The 19,462-nt window shown below is 37.7% G+C and overlaps 1 protein-coding gene across 1 annotated transcript; it reads left to right on the forward strand.

The window, feature by feature from the left end:
* Window positions 1-318: 318 nt before the first annotated feature.
* LOC103717265 (vesicle-associated membrane protein 721) lies at window positions 319-14,285 on the forward strand. Its single transcript, XM_008805583.4, is given in 6 exon segments — window positions 319-675; window positions 13,250-13,391; window positions 13,472-13,592; window positions 13,756-13,818; window positions 13,903-13,924; window positions 13,927-14,285. Coding segments are annotated over 6 exon segments (723 nt in total). The 5' UTR covers window positions 319-485; the 3' UTR covers window positions 14,112-14,285.
* The last annotated feature ends 5,177 nt before the right edge of the window (window positions 14,286-19,462 follow it).

The following is a 19,462-nucleotide window of genomic DNA, read 5'->3' on the forward strand; positions in this document are numbered from 1 at the left end:
AGAAAAAGGAATCAGTTGAAATGAGAGAGAAGAAGATTAAGGTTTATATAATTCAGATTTTTGGATAGAGCTAGATTGGGTTCAGGGTCGGACTTATTTTTTTAGTGACTAAAATTAAACTCGGATGGTACGTGGGCTGGATCGAGTGAAAAATATAAAATCCAGCTTTGACTCAGATTGGGTCCGATTCTTCAACCTGACCCAACCTACGGGTCTTCCAGTACAGATCAGGTCGGTACCCGGTTGGGTCACGGTGAACCCGATCCCTTGCAGCCATAACTTTCTCTCCGTCCGAAGAAAGAAAAGATGAATTGTAGCAAAAAAAACGCAAAGGGGAACGCCTCTTTTTCTCTCTCTCCCCCCTTCCTCGTCATCCCGTCTTCTCCTCCCACCACCCAGTCCTCTCCCTCCCTTTCCCTCCCTCTGTACTCTTTCTCTCTTGCTGAGATTCCAATAAATCGAGGGCTAAGGTTTGGGTTTGGGAGATGGGGCAGCAGACGCTGATCTACAGCTTCGTGGCCCGCGGGACGGTGATCCTGGCGGAGTTCACGGAATTCACCGGCAATTTCACCAGCATCGCCTCCCAATGCCTCCAGAAACTCCCCTCCAGCAACAACAAGTTCACCTACAACTGCGACAGCCACACCTTCAACTACCTTGTTGAGGACGGATTCAGTAAGTCCCCTCCCATTGATCTCCCTCCTTGCCTTCCTTTTCCTCGTTTTTTGTAATGATTTTGGACTCTGTGCCTTCTGTTCGCGGATTTACATTCTTAAATGATTCTGTTCTTTCTGGGCGTGACTTCTGGTTGGATTGGATAGGGGTCGATTTCTTGGTTTCCTTTCCAAGGATCGAGGCTTGGATTTGGTAAATTTAGTGGATTGGGTTGTTGCGTGGGCTTCCGGGCATTTTAGGGCCAGGCTTGATGGGAAACTGGCGTGTTTTGACTGATGTTGGAATTATCAATTTGTGATTAGATCTAATATTATAAATTTGGGATGGAATAAATGTTCAACGTTTCTTTCATTTTTTCCCATCTTAAAATTAATATGGTAGGATTTATGATATCTAGAGAACAGATTGGACGATTATCTTCTTGGTTTCTCAGAAGTATATTTTGCTATATTTGTCAGGTTGGTGAGGAGAGTTCATGAGAACTGAAGTATGCTATCTAGCTTCTTTCTTTGTTGGCTACCTGTTTTATATAGCACGTTACGATGAGCTTGATTTGGGACCTTTGTCCTGAGTCGCAGATTTCTATTGTAACTTAGATGAGAGGCAAAGTCTTGCTTATTTCAGTGGTATGTTTGAAGTCTATAATACACGTTACCAAAGGATAGTTTTGCTGGTAACGAAGTGCTTCTAATCGGACTATAATTAGCTACACGACTAGTGACAAATGAGTCGTGTAATGCTGACCAGCCACATACATACTGTATATAGACATGTGTCTCAGCAGTAATGCATCATCTAAACAATGGATGTTTGGATTGAAAGAAACAAATTTCGAAATAAAAATCAGAACACAATGAAAATGGAAATGGAAACTGAATAATCAGAATTGGCATTTATTACCATTCTTTAGGCATCTAATGAAGGATTGCAGAGGAAAAGAACATAAATTCCATTCTATTGTTTGATCTAGTTAGTTTTATTCTAGAACAGGATCAGATTTATATTACTTCTATGTATGTAACATTGACTAAGGAATAGAAACATAGGTTTATGATATTTTAAAATTTGATTCTTAATCAAAATTGTTCATTCCTGTGTACCATAATTGCTGCTTATTAGTTCATATGCAAATATGATTCAATTCTATTTGGTTTCTCTAATCGGGGATGGAATGAAATGGGGATTCCTACTTTTGCCTTATTCGCATGTTTGCTTTATCCAAGATGGAACATAATCTCGTTTTGCCTGAAGTCACCATTCCCTTAAACGATGAAATTGTCATTGCACCTTTAGATGGGAGGAATGGTCATTCCAAATCTTTATATGGATGAATGACTATTTGGTATGATGAATTACTTTGTAGTCTTTAAGGCATGGTATAAATTAATATAATTGTTTGATTTGAGTGTTTGTCTCTTTAGTAATTAGTTCGGATGTTGGTTAGGAATGGAGTGTTAAACACTTTTTAGATACACTTTATTCCGTGGTTAAATGATCTATATATCTTCAAATAACAACCCTGTTCAGATTCATTACTCTCCATAGGAAAAATGCTATGTGCAAGGTTTTAAATATCAGTGGTATGGTGGGGTGTCTCACTGTCTCGAGAGTTGGGACACCACGAGTTGGATAATGGACCGACACAATATAGGACATCCCCCATCCCAAGTATCAAGATTTGGGGCATCCCTTTTCACAAAATAACAGGGGCAACTCCATCCCATGGTATTTGAAACATTGGCTATGGAGCTATAATATGCGCACATAAAAGGTTCTCGGGCCACCTAGTGCTAGCTTGGCAACATAATGTTCAACTATTCCCTTTGGATAGCACTAATTCCCATTATTCACACAAAAACCCTCACACCACATGGCAAGTGAAAGCATTACATTTTTCCCATTATAATAGAAAAATCACTGCTATTTGCCTAGTCCATCCTAGATAGGTTTATTTAGGAAATAATATATTAGTTGTTATAACATGATGATGACGAATACTGGCCGCTATATAAAATCTTGCTATGCATTTGTATTATGTAATGGAGACATCTGAATATGTTAGAATTGTTATAATTTTCTAAATCTATTGTTTTAAACCTCTATTCTTTATTCAAGGGCATTTTTAAAAAAAATAGTAGAAAGTTAATTTTATTTTAGAAGTTAGCTAAATGAAACATCATAATGGAATACCATTTCCTTTCATTTCATGTATTAATTTTGCAAACTGTGGAATGAGAACACCAATTCGGGTTTCCTATTTCTTATTCCATTTCCATTTCAATTTCCATTTCATTTCTTTTTTTGTTCCTCTAAACAAAACATGATGCAAGTCGAATTAATTCATCACAAAAAAAAAACAGTCTATCCTGTCAGAATGAGAAAGGTCATTCTTTCCATCTAAGAGTGTAATCATAATTCCTCTATTTGCTGGAATGGTGATTCCAAGGAAAACTTGATAGGGGTGAAAGTGGTTTGGATAATATCCATCCGAATCTATTTTCGTATCCAAATCTACCCGGATATGGATAGAAATTCGAGTAACTGACTAATATCTGTATTTGTATTTGTATCTATTAAAAAAATGGATATGGGTATAGATAGACAACTACAAAGATTCGTATCCGAATATTCAGTTCTATTTGTAACCCTATTTAATTTTATATAGCACCCATGAACTTTTTAGAAAAATAAATGACCATATTAATATGCTATTAACTTGATTTATCATCCACTTAGTAATGTCTTTGATTCTATGGTCACAAAGTTTAATTATTTGAATTATATCTGTATTTATATACATGCTTCCGATATATGATCTATATCTGTATCCGTTTAAACAAATATGAATATGAATTTTTGCATCTGATTAATATCCGTATCTGTATCTATATTTGTCAAACCAAATAAATATGGATATGGATATACTAGTATCCGATCCGATCCGATTTCAGCCCTAAAATTTGATTATGTTACTTGTTATGCAAACAAAGATGGGAATGGGGCCAAACCTGAATTCCCATTACATTTTAATCTTCATTCTGCGAACCAAATGTGGAGTCTTATTCTAAAATTTAATGATGGCCTTGTGAAATTTGATTTCTAATGGATCATTTGTATGGGCAAATGTGAAGCTGGAAGGTTTATCAAATCAAAGCAAGTTGATATTCTTGATGAAATAAAATATCAACCTGTAGAAGCAATTTCATGTTTTATCTGTATGTTTGTTTTCTACATGTATTTATTGTGCTTGTAGTGCATTGCGTATGTTGGCTATAGTAATTGTCATGTTCATTAACTTGCAATCAGTCCCATCCTTGGCATCGATTAAAGTTTGAATATACATTTGCTGGTGATACATGTTAGTTATTTGAATATGTTGCCTAATCTTTCTTTTTACAAAAGGAATTTTGTCTATCATATGATCCATGCATATTCTGAAGATATTCTTTAGCATTCATTCTTCATGTTCTGTTCAAACATGACAAGCTGGCTCTTCAATCATGGAAGCATGCGGCCTAGCTTTATTGCTGTTATGCCTTTTTCACTTCACATACTGTCTGCTATTTCCATTGTATTTTCTTGCTATTTAAACCACATAAATCATAGAGCATATGAGGTTTTGGAAGTGGTGCTATCTGGTTGATAAGTTGACATTAGTAGGCTAGCCTTATTGAGTTAATGTGCATACATTTACATGCCTTGTTGTATAGAAATGGTAACCTTTGTGGATTAAATAATTATAGCACGTATAGTGCTTGGTATGTATGTACATGTAAAAGTATATAAACATGTATACATATATATGCATATATATACACACACACACACTTGCACATATATATATATACACACATATATACATAATATATATATACACACACACATATATATACATTATATATATATATATACACACATGTATATTCATAGAGACCACCAGGACATATTGAATCTTGGTTCCTAGTCTGGTTTTATAGTGTAGATCATGTTCAATGATTTGGCTCTTGAATTTGGATGACTTATAATTGATTTCGAAGTTGGGTGGACTGATTTCCGATCCACCTCAGCACACAATAACATCTCCCTCTCATATATGTATGTGTGCATATATATGTGTGCATATATATATATAAGTGGATAAAAATTTCCATGCATTACTATCGTGATCAGTTGATGCATTATTGTAGATAATGCTTTGTTATGATACTTAGGCAAATCATCCAAGACAAGGTTCTCTATACCGGTGCGTATTGCACTGTATCGGTACCAAACGGAGACTCGGTAGGCCAAACTGACCCCCATTTCCAGCCTACCGCAAGCATACTGAAATTGTACTAGCATGGTATCAATACGAGATCCAGTATGGAGACGGCGAACGTTGACCTAACATGTTGATTCATCTTTGTGACTTAAGCATTTTAAATGGAGGGTGCTGAAGATATGCATTTTACAAATTTAAACATGATGCTTCTAAATAACCAGTTCATAAACTATTGTATGTTGTAACATGAAATTATGAACTCTATAATTTCCTGGGGATTTTTATGGCTGTTGGATGACCTTATGGCTGCTCATGAAATAGTTGTGACCTAGGTTTTAGAAGTGAAAAACTAGTTACTTGTGTATGATAGATAAAACAAGGCCCGTGCATGATGTAGATAGTGCATATGTTTTAGTAGCCTTAACTTTTTTTGGGCGCGGTATTGAATTTCTTCTTGAAATTTTCGGAATGATCACATCAGAAATGATCTAACAGCAAGAGTTACTCTTCACTACATATAATGGCTAGCCAAGAAATTATCTGTTTTCTTCATTTTTTGGAATGCAGAACTAGGCATGTTGTAGGTTCGATAAGTTAGCATGTATGCATGATTTAGATTGTACTTGTGTTTGAATAGCCTTAATTCTTTGTTGGAGTCTAGTCATTGAATTTCTTCTTCTTTATTTTTCAAAAGTATTACATCACGAATTATCTAATACTTCAAGTGATTTTTCATTGTATATAATGGCTAACCAGGAAATTAGCTATCTATTTTGTAACTTCTTGGGTATTAAGTACCTTCTTCTAGTTGGTGACTTGTGAACAAATTTGAAATATTGAGATGAAAAACTACCATAGTTTGGTCCAAGGTTCGCCGTCTCGGTACCGGACCCCATACAAGTACCATCTTATTACAGTATCGGTATGAGGTATAGTATGAGATAGCGAGGTGTATCGAGTGTAGGTATGATATAAGACCGGTACGGTACCGACCGGTATGGGCAAATATTGGTTTGGTCTTTATATCAATGATTCAATAGAGCATCCCTATTTTTTGATGGAATGGAATACACTTCTGCCCTACCTTGTTTCGACACTTAGGACAAGAGATGTCCTGGAATCTACTTGCGTGGGATGCTAGGAAGGCCTTGTCCCAACACTTGGGATGGTGTCCCATCTTGACATCCTGCAGGACATCCCATTAGGATTTGAATCACTACTTTATATCTTTATTATTTAAGTTGCAAATTTTTTTCTACTAAATTATGACCTAGTCTTAATTTTTTGTCAATTCACTGTCACTTTATTACTCATTAGTCCGCTTTTTGGCTTTGTCATGTGAAACCACAATTTTTTCTTCTTTTCTTGATCTTTGGCTAACAAGGACTTATATCATCATCTTTGCAACACTCATTTTTGTGCTTCTCTTTTTTGCTCAATATTTTGATACATGAAAAGATGGACCATTTTGTTGCCTATAAGATTCATCTTCGTCTTCTGGCATCAGTTTTAATGTTGGTTTCCTGTTATATGTATTAAAGTACATTTACGTAATCTAATCTAGCTCTCTAGACTTTTAGCTTTGTTTGCCAAATGTTTTCACCATGTATAAAATTTATGGGATGACACTGCTGCCATCTTAGTGGTTAACATCATTTACAAGTCACATAAGTCATAGCACCATCTTAAAGTAAATGGTGAACTTGCATTGAATTAAAAAAAAAAAAAAGAAAAAAGAAAATAGATATGGTCCTAGGGTCACTCATGATGTATGGCACTCTTATTGAAAATTCACTTGTTTGACGTGTCTCCATTAGTTTAATTGTGATACTTCCTATAACTCCTTCATGAGTGAATTTTCAAATTCCTACATTGTATGCTTTGTTTTCGTAGTGCTTGCTAAATTACCTTTTCTGAACACTTTAACTATTAGAACGTGTATTGATGATATAATGTCCATATATATCTATATACATGTGTCTATATATCCTTTTATTTAATTTTCCTGCTTAAAGTATACTGGCATTGTTGATGTTCCAAGTATTAAATTGAACAGGTTCTGAAATTTTATCAACCTTTCTAATATTTTGTATTATCACACTCCCATATGTCATGGTTAGGTCCTAGTGTGATAATAAGTCAAATTGCATGGATAGTACACATCAAAGGATGTATCGTAATAAATTAGCTCCTGTATTGTTTTTCCTTAGTTTAGTTGGAATTCGTTATTTTATCCAACTTGTGCTTCTTGCCTTATACATCATTCAAGGTGATGATAATGCATCTTTAGAGTGCTTCCTCTATACATCGTTGTTATAAGATGCAGGAAATTATAATTTTTATTTTTCGAAAAATCTTTTATGTATTTTGTAAAAAATATTAGTCGCTTAGTTGTGTTACTTAAAGAATCATTGGACAGCAACAGGGCATATGGAACCTAAGCAAGAGAGGGTCTTAGAGTGCTGATTGCAAGCTGGGTCAGTCTAATAGTTTACAAATCTTGCTTCAAAGTCAAATAGAGTTGGTTGGCTTTAGAAATACTTGTAATAAGATCTTTAAACTATCAGTTTTCTAGGAAATTGTCTGTAGCTAGACGTGCTCATGGTGTGTAGGGCAAAGAAACCTGCACATGCGGATGGTAGGACATATAGCATAGATTTTTATTCAACCATTCCAACCGGTCTCTCCATGGCCTCATCTTTGTACTTCCCCTTTAGCCTTTCCCTCCTCCTAATATCATTTCCTCTAGCATAGTCAATCTTCTTCATCTCGGCCACCATGTTTTTCACCATCATGCCACTACCTCATCCACACTGATGTTCCCATCTGGTTGTGGCACCACCCTTGATGCCGTTGCCATGTAGTCTGGTAGTACAAATAAACTCGCGAGAAGCCTGCTTGTCTTGCCTTAGTCATGGATGGTGATATTGGCAAAGGTGAGGTGAAGAGCCAGTTGTGGAGGGTGACAAGAAGTGGCCAAATTCAGGCAGTGATGGTGGCGTGGATGGCGGACTTGAGGGGTTGAGGCAGCGCCTATGAGAGCAGTCACAGTCATTCTCTCTCCACAAAGAAGGGTGGTGCAAGAGACTTTGCAATAGCATGGCTAGTGCTGGGGCTAATTGCTTTTGTAATGTAGTATCAGATTATGCCACTCATATAATGGGTAGGTTAAAACAGAACCAGAGATAGAGATGAGAAGTGGGGAACTGGCCATGGATCCCAAGCATTTTTACCATGCATGGAATCGAGGTTTTAGCACGAGTAGATAGATGAGGAGTGGAGGACATTGGCCATAGATCCCAACTGTCACCCCTAAAGCATGCCTCCCACCACCACAGTCACTGCTATCCTGTGGTCAGCAACCGTCACCACGGATTCTGAAAGGTTGAGCCGTTATGAAGTTGATGATGGATGAGAATGATTTATCCTTAAACTGTTTAACCAGTTGCTGTAAATTGGCTTGGGTGGTTAAATGATTTAGAGCAAATCTTTAGGACTATGCTTGGTTTTTGAGCATGTAGGCCTCTCTAACTTGCACGGGTAAGTCTAGCAGGCCTCTTGTAGATAGGAAGTAGTATCTCTACAAATCATGCCTTGTGTACAAATAGTGTTGTGATGTCCTACCGTTGGTAATAAGTTATGTATAAGGAGTTAAATCCATCAAGATAGTAGTATTGATTCATTTATGTGTTTTTTTTATATGGGGATCTCTGAAGCTTTGATGTATGTAATTTAAGAAAGAAGGTTGAAGTTAGTATCACCTTTTCCACTTTTTTTTCTTTTTCTCTTTTTCTTGTTCTTCTCCCAACTTCCAATTTCCTCTTTCTTTGTTTTCCAATTTTCACCTATATCTGCCTTCTTTTCCTTCATCTTTCCTTTTTTTTCTATTTGCTTTATAAAATTCAAGGATATGAAAGACAAAGTAGCCCCGAGATCATGCAAGGTTAACCCTGTTAAAAGTTGATCAATGGAACCATATCTTTTAACACAAATCTTAATGGTTAAGATTGAAGTCATTTAATTGAGTCATATTCTTGCTTTTATGGACCTTGCATTCAATAACATCTATGTAAGCTATATGTATTTAGATAATGCCACTATTTTTTACGACAGTCACAAAATTCTTACGTATAATGCTCCTAGTGTCATCCATATCTCAAACCTTCCATAATTGATTTAGTATCTTCTTATCATCATTTTTTCTGAGTCTAACTTGTCTAAATAATTATCATAAATTTCATGGTTAGACTCAGTAAAGTTTTTCCCTGTATTGCTTTTTCTTTATTTAATTTTTGATGCTTTCAAGTCTTGAAAATCATTGGTTACTGTGCCATTTGATGGGACAAACCAAACACTTATTCTATCTACATAACAAAAAATTATGATCACAGACATTAACGCTTCGTCCCAAACCTGTCTTGCTTATACAAGTCATGATTGATGATTCTATCTTCAATCTACTGATATTTCTATAATTTCTGTTTAATCTACTGGAAGCATGCAATATGTACGCTAGATTGCTAATTGAAATTGCAATTCAAATGACAAATTGCTGGACTAATGCAACCTTACTTATTAATGCTCCTTTTACTTATTAATGCTCCTTTTTATGCTTGAACCCTAGATCTTTATTTAAAAAAATGGTTGCAAGAATTATAGGGAGCATATTAGTTAACCTGCATCCTTTTGTCCTGCAATTGATTGATAATGTGAAGTGCTGTCCTAAATGGATGCACTACATAGCCTTTACTCATTTGTTATCATGGTCTGGCAAAATGTGGAGCCGCAATTTACAGGAAACACACTTGGATTATCGAAAATCTGTTCAGGATAGATACCATCTTATTTACTGATTGGCTGCCATCAAGTGTCTATCCTTTAGCTTTTCATCCATTTATTGGAGCAACATTGGCACCGAATAACTTCTAGAAGTGAAAAATTGCATATTTACATGACTGGTATGATATCTTATTCTTCTAATAATTAAACAAATTTTCCTTTTTTTTTTCCAAAAGTCAGATTTACTAAACTACACAGGAGTTGCCCATTTTTGCTGAAGTATGACATAATCTGTATTATTGGACAAGTCTTTCTTGATTACGTTTTTTCCCCTTCTTTTGGTTATTTCTTTTAACGTTGTTAGTGGGTCTTGAATCCCCTGTTGTCGCATGCCTTCTAGTTTCAACCACTCTCTTGTACATGAATAATTCATCAGAATATTCTGGAGCTTCAGGAATTCTATATGATTTTTTAACTGTTACATATTGTTTTAAGTTGGACTGCTGATTATAGTTTTTTGTAGTCGTGTCACAGTTGTAGTAATATAATTAGCTTCTTGTTAGCCTATTTGCCAGAATCATTCTCTAACTTGATGATTTTTGATGGTTTGAGGAAGAAAAATACATAATTATGTGCTAGAAAGATAGATGTGGCTTTATTACTGTGGTAGACTCTATTTCGCGATGGTCTAATTCGCTATTTGTCAAGGAGACACTGTTCAAGTTTCTATAACCTCCTTGCATTTATGGAAATTCTAAAAGCTTAGAGAATGATTTGCTTACTTAACATCAAGAAAACCTGAACATTCGTATGGAAAGGACTAGTCATTCTATAAGAGATCTTGCCTTAAAAAAGTCAACCTTATTTAAAGTGATACTGTTCACAGGTATCTAATACGGCATAACCCATATGATTTGTAAAACATTTTGATGTGGAGTACAATATGCTGTGTTCAGTTTTGTTGTGTTTGTAGCCTTCTTGGAGATGGCTTGAAGGCTTGATAGAAGATTGTACTTTTGATCCTTGTGGGTCGAATAAATACCATCTTAGAGCTTTTCTCAATTAATTTTTTATAATTGTTAATTATTAGCTTAGCTTTCATCGTGTGGTTAGCATCCAAACTGATGCTAATAGCAGTCATGGCTTGGGATGATGTTGGATTGTTTACTTCGTATCTTTCAACATTTTATGCATAATATCCTATGTTATGTTAAGATGTTGTCTAAAATAATTTTCAAAAGGTTTTGAGGCTGATTTTGTATATATTATTTGGTTATCTTAGTGGTTATTGTGTTACAGGCAATCAATTGTTCGAACTTTTTGTGGTGGTATTGTATGTGGAGTAGGCTATCATACCTTAAAAGTTAAGGGTTCTCTCTCTATGCGAGTGGAGAAAACTCCAAGTAGATTTTGTGGTTGACTTCATGATTATTTTTAATAAAAGATGGGTTTCTTAATCTCTTTATCTCCTTTTTTTCCTTTTACATATTTTTTGTTTTCTTTAATGTTCCATCATCTTTATATACTCTCTTGATTAGCTTGCATCATTTTGGTATCATGCCATTAATCTAAGACATCATCCTACAAAGTATGTTTTAAGATCATAGTAAATACCCGCAGTGCAAGAGTTGCTAGAATCTTGTATAGATTTGCACTGCATAAATTGTAAGGATTGTGGATCGATTATTGTTGGACTTTGTTTAGGCAGATGACATTTGGGTTGAGGAGGGAAGAATAGACCCCAAGGATGCTAGAAATAGGGTAGGACATTGTTGAGAAACATGGAGGTTTGCCTTTAGGGCCCCATTCCTTGGTGGGTAAATATCATGGGGTCAACTTTCCTATAGACTAACTTATCCATGTTCTTATGCTTCTCTAGATGGGTAAGTTATTTTTATAGGTATCATTTATGCATGAAATAGGGAAACGTCTTACCCACCTAGAAGGCAAGTCATGTTCCCATCAGCCCAGAAAATATTTTTTTTATTTTGTTTCTAAAATACCCCTAATCCTATTATAATAATATAATAATATAATAATACTAATATAATATATTGTATTATAGAGTAATATAATGTCACTCATATATATTATATTATGTTATATTATATTATAATAATAACATATTATTATATATAATAATATTTATATAATAAAGGGTATTATGAAAAATATGGATAGATTTACCCAAGAAAATAATAATGCAAAAGAACATGGACAAATTATTTTTGTGTCTAAATGTTTGCCTGGGAAATACTTACCCAAGAAAATACATATTCCCGGATCAGTTTTTTACCCTCCAAAGAACGGGCCTCGAGCTGCGATGGCTCTTGTACATGCCTAGTAGGATCCAGGATAGGGGAGGTGGAGTTGTAAGCTATCAAAAAATAGTGAAAAAAATGGAATTACTTATCAAGGAGACTGGAGTATTACCTGCCCTAAGGTTGCACTATGATGACTTGCAATATCATTTGAAGCAGTGTTTTGCCTACTGTTCATTATTCCCAAAAGACTATAGAATTGATAGAAAGAGGTTGGTACAACTGTGGATTGGATTAGGATTCATTCAACCATCAAATAATGATATAGATGCAGAGGATATTGGTAACTAGTATTTCAATAGTTTTCTATGAAGGTCCTTTTTTCAGAATGTAGAAAGGATGAAGATGACATTTTTTGTTAGATCAAATGAAAGCAAGAAAAACCTGATATATGAGGTAAATCATTTTTCTCAAATCTTTATGGTAATGCTTGTAGAAGTTTGATTTTCAGAAGTTAGGGCAGGTCATGGTATAGTGAACTGGGCCTTGCAAGTATTTACTTTTGCTCATTCCTTATTCATCCATTAGTCACTTAACCAGGGTAACTGAGGCACTTGTCTTAAATGTTTAGATAATGTTTTTGGAACGACATGTACTGTTAAAAGTATTAACTTTTGGAGGATGCAGCAGATGTATCTGTTCTTCCAACATGCTGTTATTAGAGTGGAGTGTTTGAAGAAGAGTAATATTTACATTCTTGTTGTTGGAATGCCCCCTCTTCTGGGGGATGGATTTTGCTCTTTCCAAGTTGGAATTGCATCTACCTTTCTGTCCCATCACTTCATTGATTTCTTAAAGTCCTAAAATTATTATAGTTCTCAATCAGCTTTCCAATATTTTGTTACTGCTTGATATTTTTAATAGGTTTGCGCAACCCGTACTTCAAGCCTTACGTTCAGAACTGTAAAACAATTAGGATTTAGCTTATGCTGTTTGGACCCAATTACTGATCTAACCATGACTGAGACTACTTGTACTGCAAACATTAATTATATAAATTCTGTAATTTATTATCTTTTTTTTGTTAACAAGGAATTTGTATTACTCTAGAGAACTCTAATTTATTATCTTTTTCTTGGTTAACCAGGAATTTGCATTACCCTAGACTAGATTCATCTTATAGAATCAGTCCATGCATGGTTCCTAACCAGGAATTTATTTTGTCTTTTCTTTTCTATGAGTAGCTAAGTTTCCCTGTCCTTGGATTTTGTAGCATACTGCGTGGTTGCAGTTGAGTCAGCTGGCAGGCAAATTCCCATTGCCTTTTTGGAGAGGGTTAAGGAAGACTTTAAGAAAAGATATGGTGGGGGAAAAGCGGCAACTGCTTCAGCCAACAGTCTCAACCGTGAATTTGGGTACATTCCCTAGCCGTTCAAAACATCATAGATTTCTGTCTTCTTGTATATCACCAAGTGCTGAAATGCTGACATTTCAGGTCTAAATTAAAAGAGCACATGCAGTATTGTGTGGACCATCCTGAGGAGATCAGCAATCTGGCAAAAGTGAAAGCTCAGGTTTCAGAAGTCAAGGGAGTTATGATGGAAAACATTGAGAAGGTGAGTTCTTTTAACACTTCTGCCGAAAGCTTCAATGAGTTTGCTATATTTATCTTGCATCTGTGCTTGTTGAATAGCTCTTGTTGTTGGGATACATCTGATCCGAATCTTGTGATTCAATGGTTCTTAACGTTTGGTGGCAACCATCTCACATCCTCTGCAGGTTCTAGAACGTGGCGAAAAAATTGAACTCCTTGTTGACAAGACAGAGAATCTTCGCTCACAGGTTTGTGGATGTGGTTTGGTTCTGCATTTGTTTTAGTGGGTTCCTGGTTATGGAGCTGATTATATGCTTCAATTGTGGGTACAGGCTCAAGATTTCAGGCAACAGGGGACAAAGATAAGGAGGAAGATGTGGTTTCAGAATATGAAGATAAAACTTATTGTCTTGGGCATTATCATTGCGCTAATCCTCATCATAATCTTGTCAGTTTGCCATGGCTTCAAATGCACATGAGACTGTACACCTCCCTTCCCCTTCTGAGTATAGTTGTATCTCTTTCTACCATTACGACATGAATACTGGTGCTTTTGTGATGACTAGTGCTGTATCCTCCCCTGTTGAACTCTTTCATAGTTTGTTGGGAATTTGTATGGCAATGCTGATGTATAGACTATTAGAACAGATTATTTCTTGCGACAAAAGTACAGTGTTCTATTGGTGGATTGGTGACGATGTGGGACTCTACATTACTAGTCTCTGCTTTCTAAGATTTTGATGTGATGATTCCCACAGCAGTGCTGGTATGGCATGCAGGATCTCCTTCTCATGTATGACAGATTTTCCGGTGAGTTTTAATAGTTGTCCTAGGTGTATGAGTTCTGTACAGCTGCCATTCATCTGTCTGCATGTTGCTTGCAGTATGCTTGATCTGTGCAGTGGAGCTTGCCTGTGCTCGCATTGCTACGCATGGTCCTGCTCCTGCGTTAGACCTGCTCGTTGGGCGGGTCGGGCTCAATCCTAGGTATGGAACAAGATTAGCCAGGTATGCCTGGCCCGGCCTTTAGGCCTAATTCCTAGGGCTGAGCTCTGCAGCTTCGGCCGATAGCTTCATGCCGAGCCCACTTCAAGCCCACATCAATGACCATGGTGGAGGGCAAAGAAATACCTGTTGAAGGTGGAGGTTGAAGGCCACACACGGATGGTGGCGGAGAGGGCGAGGGGTGGTGGTGGAAGGTTGAGTAATACGATGGTGAGGTTGGAAGGGTGGGGGGTGGTGGTGGAGAAGCTTTGGACCTACTTGGAGTAGATGTCTAACCTGGAGGTGTTGATGGTGATGTGGTGCTTGCTGTCTTCCTTGATCTCCACCTCGATCTTGAGCGCATCGTGGTGCCCGAGCAACATGATTTCATAATCAACGATGATGGAGGTAATAAACCCAATGAAATGAGAGGACGATGACCGACCATGAGACTACTAGAGGACTCACACCCTTGAGGAAGGGTGGAGGAGACGAGGAGAGAAGGGCACCTTCTTTGTGGATCATAGTTGGCTCAATTCAAGAGGGTAAGGAGGTGATGCCCTTGTCGCCGCCTCCTTTCCTTTCGGCCGGGCCGTGCACTAATAATCTAGGTCTATGCCACTACAATACACACATATATTGAAAAAAGATCTCAGGATGGGTCGATGTAAACTCAAGCTCGGCTTATATAAAGGACAGGCTCAAAAATTAGCTCCGGTCCCCTCTGAAACGGTCCGGGCTTAGGCAGGCTAGGTGGGCCATTTGGTATTTGAGCAGGTCTATCCTAAATTTGGCACAATTTGCAGTTGCCACTAAATGGACGAAGGTGGCACCTGAAATATGTGGCCATGAGGATCTTGACCACTGTGAAATCGTGCTCATCTAAGATTGAGAAGTATGTTTCTATTTTCAAAAACTTAGTCCCATGTTTTCCATTAGCATGTGTATGAGGAGCATGTGTATATAATTCGTCTTTCACTAGAAGGTTAGTCCTACATGGGGTTTTTATGTACCAAAGAACTTAATTTCCCTTCTTCAGCACCTTTTTCTCCGTACTCACAACTTACATTGTAAATGTTTCCACTTTGCATGAATTCTTGAAGTCCTATTTGGCATTATTTTCATTTTATTTTTTATTTTAAAAATAGAAATACAAAAACCAAGATTAGCAAATATATATGATGTCATTGTTTCTATTTTTATTTTTTGAGAATTCATTTTTATCATTTCTATGATGCCATTAAGTGTCGTTTTAAGTAGCAAGCAGCAATGTTGTTTGATCGTTCAACCAAACACCCCTCAGTTATCCACTCTTCTCCTCCATCTTAAAATCCCCCCTCCCTACCTCCCTCCACTCTCTCTTCTTGCTATGATTCCAATAAATCTAGCATTAGGGTTAGGGTATGGTAGATGGGCAAAACAGACTCCAATCTATAGCTTCATGGTTAGCAATAACAAGTTCACCTACAACTGCGATAGCCACACCTTCAACTTTCTCAAGGAGGACAGATTCAATGAGTCTCCCTCCCATCAGTATCCTTTCTCGCCTTTCTTTTCCTTGTTTCTTAGTGTGATTTTGGGCATCGTGCCTCCTATTCATGGATGTATACTTTTAAATGCTTCTTGTTTGCTCTCGTTCTCATGGAGACCTTTTGGCTGGATGGGATATAATTCGGTTTCTTGGTTTCCTTTTCCATGTTCTTCTTAGGAATTACTGTGCAATCCCAAGCTATTATAGTGTATCCTAGATGGTTACAGTCAGATCTCATGTGGTTACAGTAGAATCTCCAATGGTTACAGCATAACCCTAGGCTATTAGAATGCGATCTTCAGGGACTCCATATCCCTCAGCTATAAATAGACCCCAAGACCCTTTATGAAAGGTAATCAATTAATCCTCAGCTAAATGAAACTCTTTCTCTCTATTTCCTCCTTTATTCCCACTCAAACATCCTTTCTAACTTAAGCATTGAGGGCCTGACCGGACCAAAGCTCCATTAAGTTCTCTGACCTTGTTTGTTGTCTTGCAAATCGATGGAAGCAGTCCATGTCAGCAATCTGGAGGTCGGCAGCAATAGATTAACACCATCTATGAGAAGGCAAACGAAAAGCCATGCCACCCAGAAGGAGGAACTAATCTAAGATGTCTCTTATCAGATCTCAGGGTTCTCTGATAGAGGACACCCTAAGAGAATCCTATCTTTCTTGGTTGCAATTGTCGATTCCACTGCCACTAATTGAGTGCTAACCGGAGAAACACCCTTTAACCTCACTTTCGAAGTAGAAATCACGGGACTACTAGACATAGGAATGCCAACTCACAAGATGGAACATTACGACAAGAAATAAAATTAGGAAGACTTGAAAACTTAGCAGGACCTTATCGAAAAAGTTCAAGAATGAGATTGGATCTACATGGCCGCGTATCAGTAGGGAGTGGCCCAATATTACAATTCCAAGGTAAAGGAGCAAATCTTCTAATCTAGAGATCTTGTGCTGAGAAGGATACAACCCATAGGAAAAGGATTAAGAAAGCTCAACTCGAATGGGTATGGACCTTACAAAGTTGTCGAGGAAGTACATCCCGGAACATAGTGGCACGAAGCATCTCATTGGAACACCACTACCTCGAACCTAGAACTTTGAAAAGCTAGGAATTTACTATCATTGAAAACTTATTCTTTATTTGAGAAGTAAATTCTCCAATGCATCATGTTAATGAAAGAACAATTCTTTCTCATTTCTTGCAGTTCAAAAATTTTCCGAAGTGGAGAAGGTCGGGCAAATTTTGCTGCTTTAAGGAGCGTTGGAATAAGGAACACCAAACTCCCATAACGACCAACCGATAAGGCAACGTGACTATCCCAAAAAACATAGCTCTGGTTGGGCCAACTTTGCCGCCTGAGGGTTTGGGGTCTGAGAAGATCCATCTCTATCATAGCCATCAACTAGAGAGGTAACCTAGTTACCTAAGATCAAAAATTATAGTCAAGCTAACTTTTCCATGCTCTGGGGTTTGGGGACCGACGAGATACATCTTTATCGCAACCTTTGACCATAATGGCATTCTGGTTGGGCCAACTTTGCTGCCCTTAACGTTTGGGGTCTGAGAAGTTTCATCTCCATCATCAACCACAAGCTATACGTCTCGAGGCAAAATACTATGGTTGGGTCAACTTTTCCACCCAAGGATTTAGGGCCCCAGAAGATTTGTCTCTATTATCGGGCCAACTTTGCTACTCAACAAGGTTTGAGGTCTGAGGAGGTATGCCACTATTGTAGCCATCGACTATAGTGGCATTCAGAGTGAGCCAACTTTTCTGCCTTCAGGATTTGGGGTCTAAGGAGACATGTTTCCATCATAGCCATCAACCATGATGGCAGCAAGACTACCCATTCCGGCCCTCCCTAGCTTGATCACCCTGCGAGTAGAATCAAAGCCCTACTGCTACGATTTTAATCTTGCTCTTTTAAAAAGGAAAATTAAATGTAGAATACCCCAAGTATAGGGTGTAGCAAAGTAATATACTCGGTGAGTCCAAGATCGAATCCACAGGAATTTGACAGTGAACAAAAACTAAAGGCTAAATAATATTCAGATTGACAAAAATATAACTAAGGCATTAGGATTCAGCCTAGCACTTAATCATGCTTTTCTTAAAATCATCTATTAATCATAATTAAATAGATTTAGTTTTATGGGCAGCATTACAGTAATTCTATTTTAAACTACAGGGATTTCTAAGCATCTGTTATACCCGGGGGAAATAACAAATCAAAGAAAATATATAAGTTTGAAATAATTTCTATAAATTTACTGCACCATAAATCAAATCAAAAACATTAAAATCTCATTGATGATTAAATGAAATACATGAAGAAAATGCTAGGCTTTTCCCTAGCCTTAGCTAGAGAAGATTTAGCTACTCATATGAAATGGAAACATTTTTATAAAAAGGATTAGTAAAGAATAACTTAAAATAAACATAAATCCCTTTTCTTTTTTTCTTTGGTTCAGAAAACAGGGTGCTCTGTTTTCTTCTCCCGGCTGCTTTCTCCCTTCCTCCATGCCAACTCCCAGGGGAATGTAGTCGGTTGGAGAAAAAAAAATGAAAGGCCTCCTCTCTTCCGTCTGCCTCCACCGTGGTCTCCTCTCCCTTGCTCCATGTCCTCCTGTCTCCACCGGATGTAAGATCAATCCTCATACCTCTTCTTCACCTGGGTCCTTTTATAGGCTGCGGTTGCTTGGGACGGTTTTGAACGCTGATGAGACGCGGCTTGGAGCTGAGAAGTTGCTGGGAAACCACGGGTGTTGGGAAGACTCCTCAGATGGCTGGAATTTATTCGCTGGGAAGGGAGTGGAGGACTCGGCTAGATGAAACGATCGAATGCCACGACGCTTGGGATGCTCTTCATGGCTGGGACGGTTCTCTGTTGCTTGGAAGCCAAAAGAGCTTGGGGAGTTGCTTCACGGATGAAAGAAAGAGCCGGTTTGGCTTTGGATTTCCCTCGCTGCCGTTGGGAATTTGAAGATGAAATGATTGGATGCCACGATCGCTTGGGATGCCACGAAGGTGTCGAAGGAACTTTGGGAGATCACAGAAGCTGGAACGCTCAATCCGATTGCATGCTGCCACGAACGGTTGGAAAATGCTGGGAAGAAACGCTTGGAGATGACGAACGCTGGGAAGCTCCTCACGGATGAATCCTGCTCTGTTCATTGGAAAGTTGCTTCACGGATGAAAGAACCGGTTTGGGAGTTTGGGAGACAGGAAGCCATGCGGAAGCTGAGTGGTCACAAACCGAACGGAAGGGGAGCTTTGAATGAGGCGGGTTGTAGACGTTTGATGCCACAACGCGGGCACTTATGCTAGCTGAAGCACCTGGATACAGTGAAATGGATTGCAT

Source organism: Phoenix dactylifera, unplaced genomic scaffold, assembly GCF_009389715.1.
Source record: "Phoenix dactylifera cultivar Barhee BC4 unplaced genomic scaffold, palm_55x_up_171113_PBpolish2nd_filt_p 000051F, whole genome shotgun sequence".
NCBI lineage: Eukaryota > Viridiplantae > Streptophyta > Magnoliopsida > Arecales > Arecaceae > Phoenix > Phoenix dactylifera.